This window comes from Gavialis gangeticus, unplaced genomic scaffold (assembly GCF_001723915.1).
Source record: "Gavialis gangeticus isolate Ggan-Ray unplaced genomic scaffold, GavGan_comp1, whole genome shotgun sequence".
Lineage (NCBI taxonomy): Eukaryota > Metazoa > Chordata > Crocodylia > Gavialidae > Gavialis > Gavialis gangeticus.
This window is the reverse complement of record NW_017729031.1, coordinates 62,315,788-62,324,414: the sequence shown is the minus strand read 5'-3', so window position 1 is coordinate 62,324,414 and position 8,627 is coordinate 62,315,788. Positions and strand designations below refer to the sequence as shown.

Sequence of the window (8,627 nt, the reverse complement as noted above, 5' to 3'; positions counted from 1 at the left end):
GGGGGGGGGGGTCAGGTAGCCCCCTTGCCCTCTGCTTTCACCACCCCACTTCTTCCCCGCGCAGCCTTCCTGCCCTGTTCCCTGCTACCAACTTACACCCCGCCCCCAGCTCCCCACATTCTCTGCCCCTTTCCTCTTCCTTCCTGCAGTCTCTGCCTCTTTCCTTCCACTTCTACCCCCTCTGCCCCACCTCTATGCCTGCTTATGCCAGATGCAGTTCAGACTCTGCTCTCTCTCAGAGCAATAGCACATGGAAGTGCAGCCCTTGCTGGGCCATCTAGCAGTGGCAGTGCTACAGAGGATGAAGTTTCTGTGTGCTCGATGCCCAGGAGGGATTCCAACCTGAGCTGGAGCCAAGCTGCACCTGATAAAGGGGGTTGGGGAGGGGCAGAAGCTGCAGAGCCAAGGGGAGAGGTAGGACAGGAGGATGCTGTGGGTCGGACTCTGGCCTCAACCAGGCCAGAGTCAGAGCTTCAGTAATCCCCTCCCCACCATGTGAATCGAAGATGAGACTTTTCTCCCCATCCTGATGTGAGGGGACTCATCTTAGATTTGAGTCAATACAGTAATGGGGTCCTGATCTCAACAAATGAGTCACCTTATGAGGTAGACAAAATTTAGACTTCTTAATTGCACCTGAAACAAATTGAGACCCAACTTTGCTATTTCTCTTCCATATCAGAGAAAGGTAGTTAACCATGTCAGTTTGAAGTCAGGCAGAATGCAGAGTGCAGATATATCTTAGATTAACTGAATCGGAGGTGCATAAGCTTTTGTGAACAAGCACTTGTTTCACCAGATACTATGAAAGGACACGCTCAGAGCAGAGTGTCAAATAGAGCAGTGGTGCTCAACCTCTGGCCTGCAGGCCAGAGCTGACCCACAAGGTCATATCATCCAGCATAAGGGTCACCCCGTGGCTCCAAAAATTTTGCAACAGGGGAGCAGTAGCAGCATTAGTTGTTCTGCTGCCAAATTTCCAGATCTGTTGGGAGCCCTATGGGCTGAATGATGTGGCCTGACACTACACTGCACTGGCTCTTGGGGCCAGCATTTTGGGATTGCAGGGTCAGTATGGCAAGGAAGGTTGAGCACTACTGAAATAGAATGGTTAGAATACAAAAGACAAGGATAGGAGTGGGGAGCAGTGCTGAGAGGGGCAAGCAAGTAATAAACCCGTAGAGACAAAGGAGTCGCACAAACTAATGCAGGTAATGGGCTAGGAATCCATAGTCCCTGTTTAGACTACTTAACAATACAGTCTGTGGATGATTTCTAGTTTCACAATTTCATGTTGCCTTTTATTGTCATGATAGGGAATTAGTTTGATAAATTCAGTTTGTGTAACAGTTGATCTGATCTTGCAGGATAGTGAACAATCTCAGTTTACTTCACTATAGTATCTCAGAATCAGGACCATCCAGCACATTAGTTCCAGACTCTCTCAAATGATTTGTGCACAGGTGACGTGATTGCCCTTCAGTTCCAGTTTTGTGTTGCCATTCAGGTTGGCAACTGATTCTTATTTTCCTCTTTTAGTAAGTTTGAATGGTAAAAGTACAAAGGAAAACATGAAAGAAAAGCTGTATATACCTAAATGTTGTTTGGTGTTAGAATCACTTTTAGAATTATATTAAATTCCTTTATTGCTGGGACAGATTTTCTTGGCTTATTTGTTTTTAATGAGGGTAGCAACACTCAAAATACCGGTAATGTCTAGTAAAAAGGCAGTGGAAATACAAAAAAACAGAACTTTTATTTGAAACCCTGCCTTCACATTGTTTAACAATTCTTATAACTTCTCTTTTTTTCTCTCCAAATACGTCACAAAATATAAAGGCTTGGTCAGCTACTGTTTTATAGTAAAAGTGAAATAAATACTGACACTTTTATGTAGAAACTTCAGAATTTTGCTTTTTTCCTAAAACTCTTACTGTTTGTTTTTTCTCTTTAGGCTCATGAAGTTTTATGTTTAGAAATGCTTACGTTGCTTCTTGAAAGACCTACAGATGACAGTATTGAAGTAGCAATTGGATTTCTGAAAGAGTCTGGGCTCAAATTAACAGAAGTCTCCCCTAGAGGAATTAATGGTGAGTATAACCAGCTGATACACTGTACCTTTTAAAATCTGTAGTATTTTTATGATCACTTGTTCACTTTATACTTTTTTCTTCTTTTAACTAAAGCAATTTTTGACCGTCTTCGCCACATTCTGCACGAATCCAAAATTGACATACGTGTTCAGTACATGATAGAAGTTATGTTTGCTGTACGTAAGGATGGATTCAAAGATCATCCAATCATTCCTGAAGGACTAGATCTAGTGGAAGAGGAGGATCAGTTTACTCATATGTTACCACTGGAAGATGACTATAACCCAGAGGATATTCTTAGTAAGTGAGAAATAAAAATTAACTTTACAGTACCAGTCTCTGTGAAAGTAAATTTAAGATGAAACCCACAATATTTTTTGTTTCTCCTTTTAATAAAAGTTTTTGTCTACCATTTTACAGATGTTTTCAAGATGGATCCTGACTTTATGGAAAATGAAGAGAAATACAAAGCTCTTAAGAAAGGTATGCAAACATTATATGTAACATATGATGATGAGAACTGGTTCAGCTGAGACTTGATAGGATAGCATGCATAATGGGAATACTCTCATAGATAGGTAGAACTTATTCAGGAAGAGCAGGGATGGGGGAAATCAAGGTTGTGTTGCTATGAATATGACATACTTGTTCTGAGGTTCAATTCAGAGGTGGGAGATAGATCTGTTGCAAGTTTTTTGTTCAGGGTAAAATGAGAGAAGAACATCAAGGTTGATATCGTGGTGTGTGGCTACTGTAGACTTTCTTCAAGCCAGAAAGTGGAGGTAAATGAAGTTTTTTCAAACAATCAATTGAAATTTCCAGTGAGTAGGAACTGGTGCCAGTGGGGGACTTAAATTACCATGACAACTGTTGGTAGGATAACAGCAGTGCAAAAGTAGTCCAGCAAGCTCTTTGAATGTGTTGGGGATAACTTTTCGTTGCAAATAGTAGAAAAACTAACCAGGAAGCTCTTTTTGAATTTCTGTTCACAAATAAGGAGAAATGTATTGACACTGTGAAGACGCAGGCAAATTGGGTGATTAGTGTGCATGAAATGATTCCAGTTTGAGATCCAAAGGAAAAGAAGAAAGAAGATGAGAAAAATAAAGCCCTGGGCATCTGAAAAGCAGACTTCCATAAGATCAGGGAGCTTGTGGGCAGAATCCCTTGGGAGGCAAGTTAAAGAGGAGCATGAGTGCAGGAAAGCTGTTTATACCTTAAGGAGCCCATCTATATTAAGGGCACAAGAGCAAGCTATCCTGATGCAAAAGAAAGATAGGAAATGCAGCTAGGCACTGGCCTGTTTAAATGGCAAACTCTTCAATGACTTGAAACTCAAAACTGACAAAAAATGAAACATGGTCTTATTATGAGGGATGAGTGTAAGAGTATCACAGACATGCAGAGAGACTATCAAGAAGGCCAGAAACCAAAACTGAGGCACTCTCTTGGTCTTCCAACATATGTGTTAAATGCTTTCTTTGTTGTCTTTTCTGTTCCATGCTAACTATGTCCTATAGTGAATAGGGAGAAGAACCTAATCAATGATATGGAGACAGCTAAAGTGTTTTTCTTTTTCTTACATCTGTCTTCTTGGAAAAGGTCAGCTACCAGATGATGTGCAGTTGACAGCAAGGGTAGGGAAAGAAATAATCAGCCTAGAGTAGGTTAGAGACTACTTAAAAAAACTGGATGTTTTCAGGTCAGCAGGACTAGAAACGATTTATTCTAGGGTAGTCAAGAAATTTGGCTGAAGTAATGTGATAACTCATAAAGGTTGAGCCAGGGCCTTCATGACTGGAAAAGGGCAAATATAGTGCCCATCTTAAAGTAAGAGGAGGAGATTAGAAGAAAAATGTGGGAATTACAGACTCATCAGTCTGGATTAATCTGTGAACTTGATACCCAGAGTGTGGATCATGTAATTGGTTCCTTAGTACCTGTGGGATAACCAAATGATCAGGAATAGTCAGCCTGGGTTTGTCAAGAGTTGAGTCATGCTTGACCCATCTTATTTCCTTCTGTGGAAAAGTATGAATGTAGCGGCTGTATACCTTGACCAAAGTGTTAGGCATTGTTCCCCATGACATCGTTTTCTTGTCTTGGTGATGACAATATCCAAAATCTAGATGAAGCTAAAAGATTGGATTTCTGTGTCCAGAAGGTAGTTATCAATGATTTGGTGTCTAATTGAGAAAAGGTATTAAATCGTGTTTCCCAGGAGTCTGTCCGGGATAATATCTTAATTAAATTATTTGAAGGATGGAATTGAGTACAGAATTTGTAAATTTGCAGATGACACCAAGATGGGTGGAGCTGAATACATTTTGGAGCAGGAGTAGGCAATTATTTGGGCTGGAGGGCAACTTCATGAGTTTTGGTGAGCTGTTGAGGGCCACAAGCATGCAGATGTAGACACATATACACACAAGCTCCCTGCAACTTTCCATGCACCCCGTCCCCCTCAGGAGCATGTCAGCTACTCAAGGTGCACCCATGTGGGCAGCACATGGGAACACAGCACAGCACAGCAGCAGCCCAGCCACATGCTAGGGACTCGGAGTAGGGGAGGGGGTTTAGGGAGAAGGGGGCTGGGAGCCACAGATTATCCAGGCCCAGCCAAGCCAATGCTACACTGTTTTCCTCCCCCCACCCCCCACTTCTTTCTGTACCCCGTCCCCTGCCCAGAGTCCCTGGCATGCGGCTGGTCTGGGCCAGTGCTGCGCTGTGCATGATGTTTCGGGTCACATGGGAGCAACTGGTGCAGTTCCTGCACAACTCAACCGCATGCCTGGGACTTGGGGTTGGGCAGGAGCTGTGCCAGCCCACATGGTGCAGCCCAAAGCACCACATAAGAACACAGTGCAGCACCTTGTTAGTGGCACCCACACCCTATCCCGACCTGGATAACCCAGGTAACTCTGGCCCAGATAACCCATGGCTCCTGCCCCTCTTCCCCATGAACTCCCTCCTGCCAGTGGAGAGGACCATACTTGAGCTTCAGCTGTCGCTTGGGGGGCCAAGCTGTCTGGTCTGCAAATGGGTACAGGGTCAGCGCTAAATGAAGACCACTTCACCAGGCAGAAGCCTAGTGAGGAGCTGAGCACCCCCTGCCTTTAGGGCAAGGGTGGGCAATTGTTTTGGGTGGAGGGCCACTTACCCAGTTTTGGCAAGTTGTCAAGGGCTGTATGGGTTGCCCCGCCCCCTGTCTTAGGACCAGTGTCCTAATGTCTTGGGACCAATGTCTCAAGGCCAGCACCGGCGGGGCCCGGAGTGGGGCGCAGGCTGGCAGGGGACTGTGGAGCCAGGCCGGGCTGCACCAGCAGGGAAAGGGGGGAGCTGGCCCAGCTCCATAGAGCCTCTGCCGGCCAGGAGCCTGTACTTCTGCTGCCCTGCTCTGGGCCCTGCTGACACTGGGCCCAGGACACCAGTGCAGGCCCTGTGCTCCCACTGACTTCCGCACCTGCTCACTCTCAGTGCCCCCCCAGCCCCATGGTACAGGTAGAGGGCAGTGCGCAGCCCTGACCCCCTGCTCCCCAGCAGGGAAGGAGCTGGTGCTGAGTGCAGGGAAAAGTGGCCCCTCCTGCACCCCATGGCCAGCACTCTTTGCTGCAGCTGCTCACAGCCTGTGCAGAGCTATCCTGAGCAGGCACTGGCAGCCCCACACAGGCTGCAGGTGGCTGCAGCATGGGGCACCAGCCATGGGGTGGCGGGCGAGGGGCCACTTTTCCTACATTTAGCACTAGCTTGTAACCCGCCCTCTCTGCCAGCCTGAGCCGCAGCAGAGCAGCTGCTTGGTGCAGAGGAAAACAGCCTCCGCACTTGTCGCACCAGGCAGTGTTTGTCACCACTGCCTCTGTGCTGCCCAGCATGCAAGCTCGAGGCAGGCAGCAGCAGCAAACACAGCCTGGCACAGCAAGTGAGGGGGGCCACTTTCCTTTGTGCCAAGCAGCTGCTGCTGCTGCTGCAGTGCAGCCCCAACAGGCAAGCCCGGAATTGGTTTGGAACCCAGACTGGCAGCAGGGGCGGGTTACAATCTGGTGCTGGGTGTGGGGAAAAGCAGCGGCTCGTTGCTGCAGCTGCAGCGTGGGGCCCCTCATCCACCCCATGACCAGCGCCCCACGCTGCAGCTGCTCGCAGCCTACATGGGACTGTGTGTGCCTGCTCGGGACAGCCCCGTGTGGACTGTAAGCAGCTGCAGCAACAGAGTAGGGGAGGGGCCACTTTTCCCCCCATTCAGCACCTGCTCCTTCCCTGCCTTCCCCCCACCCCTTACCTAAGTTTCCTGTGCTGGTGCAGCCACATGGTCCCAGGCCAGAAGCCCCGCCCTTGGGGTGAGGGGGCCAGGCAGGCCCTGATGTTGCAGGAGTCTGCCGGGGCTTCCCCTGGGTCCTACTGCCCTTGACTTCTGTCATTTTTGACAGAACCAAGGACAGATAATTTTCTAAATTTTTTTAGGGGCCCAGTAAGCCAGATAGAATGATCTCATGGGATGGATCCAGCCCACAGGCCATATTTTGCCCACCCCTGCTTTAGGGGCAGGGTGGGCTAAGCCAGGGAGGGAAGTGGCTGTCTGGCCACTAGAGCCAGAGCTGCTGCTACTGCCTACAGCATACGGAAGGGAGAAGGGTAAGAGCAGGCAAAACCCAGGGCAGCCACAGGCTGGACAGTATTCTCCTTTGGAGCAGCAGGCGCAGGCTGGGTAGAATCATTTGGTGAGATGGGTCTGGTGTGCGGGCTGCATTTTGCCCACTCCTGCTTTGGTGGGTAGGGTTAGGATTAGGATTCAGAACGACCTTGATCAGCCAAAAAAAGGTCCGAAATTAATCAGATAAGAGGTTAGTAAGGACCTGTACTTAGGATGGAACAATGACATGCCCAAAGTGCAGATTGGGGAATGACTGGGTAGACTACAGTACTGCAGAAAAGACGAAGGGTTTACAGTGGACTGCAAACTGTATAAAAGTTATCACTGTTCTCACAGTACAAAAAAAACTGCAATAGCCTACTGGGCTATATTAACAAGAGTATTGCCATTAAATCAAGGGAAGTGGTTCTTCTCTATTAAGTCCTGCTAAGGCTCACCCGGGGTGCTGTGTCCAGTTTTGGGTACCCTACCTAAAGAAGAAAGTGGATTAATTGGAGATCCAATGGAAAGCAACAAAAATGATTAGAGGTCTAGGAGAGCTGACTTACAAGGAAAGGCTGAAGGAGCTGGAGCTATTTAGCCTGGAGAAGAGAAGACTGAGGAGTGATTTCATAACAGTCTTCCAGTACCTGAAGGGTAGTTATAAAGAGGATAGTGTTAGACCAGGCTTGTCCAACACGCGGCCCGCAGGCCACCATGCGGCCCGCCAAGCGATTTTATGTGGAGCATGGAGCTGCTGCTGAGCGCGGAGCTGCTGCCATGGAGGGTGGAGCCGCTGCCACTGACCCGCTGCTGGGCACGGAGCCGCGGCAGAGCCTCTGCTGGGCGTGGAGCTGCCGCGGAGGTGCGCGGAGCTGGCAATGAGGTGAGGCGGGCAGAGCCAGCCCACAGGCCCCAGCTGGCAGCAAGGGGAGGGGACCTGCTTACCCCCACGGGGCTGGGCTCATCAGTGAGCTGGGTCCTGCCGCTGCTGCCCTGAGGGCTGTGTGGTGCGGGGCTGCCCGAGCCGCGCCTGACTGGACAAGCTGGGGACAGTGCGAGCAGCTTCTTCTCTGGCTCCGCCCCTTGCCCCGGCATGTGGCCAGGGGAGCTGCAGCATGGCTCGCGCCCTGCCCACATGCGTGGTGGACGGAGGCACAAGATAAGTTCCTGCACAGAGCTGGGGGCACCTCAGGGCCAGGCTGGGGCTGAGGGGCACACAGTTGCCGGAGGAGGAGCCCAGCCCAGAGGCGCTCTACGTCCATCCACCTCCTTGGTGGTTCAGGTCCTGCTAATGTAGCTTGGATGGCTGAGGATGCTAACGTAGCCTGCATGGCTGAGGATGGGGGTCTGCATGCTGCTGGAGCAGCCCATGCAGTGAGGGGGTCCTAGGGGCCCACCCCCACAGCATGCAGCCTGTGCAACACTTGCTGTTGTCATCTGAGGCCTACAGCCTCACCAGATCTGAACAGCCTTGGACTAGCTTATCCTTGAGATCTCGTCCACGTCTCTGCAGTATATGCCTACAATTTCTATTTAATTAACCACAATGACCATGATCAAGTTAGTAAAGGATCTCAAGGATAAACTAGTCCAGGGCTGTTCAGATCTGGCCCCCACAGGTCTTTCCCCCTTGCACAACAGTGGGAGAGGTGGCTGCCCAGGCCTATGCCCCTATATATTAACTGCTTGCAGACCCCATGTAGACTGTGGGCGACATCCTGGCCCTTTGTGGGCCGCGTGGCCTGCAGGAAGTCAGCTGGGCAGCCCTAATGTAGTCCAACCCCCTGCACAGAAAAATGATGTCCTATTCCTAAGCCATACCAAACATACATACTTTCTGAAAACCACAACTTCCCTAGGCACATTTCTAGACCCATTTCATTGTCACTTCCTGCAACTTCATT

The 8,627-nt window shown here is 49.2% G+C and overlaps 1 protein-coding gene across 3 annotated transcripts in view; it reads left to right on the top strand.

The window, feature by feature from the left end:
* CWC22 (CWC22 spliceosome associated protein homolog) overlaps positions 1-8,627 on the top strand; it is a 116,261-nt gene that overhangs the window by 36,861 nt on the left and 70,773 nt on the right. For all 3 annotated transcript variants that reach the window (XM_019523037.1, XM_019523036.1, XM_019523038.1), the window contains 3 exons: positions 1,955-2,090; positions 2,187-2,393; positions 2,514-2,576. In XM_019523037.1, the coding sequence (XP_019378582.1) occupies positions 1,955-2,090; positions 2,187-2,393; positions 2,514-2,576 (406 nt within the window). The remainder of the gene's footprint in view (positions 1-1,954; positions 2,091-2,186; positions 2,394-2,513; positions 2,577-8,627) is intronic.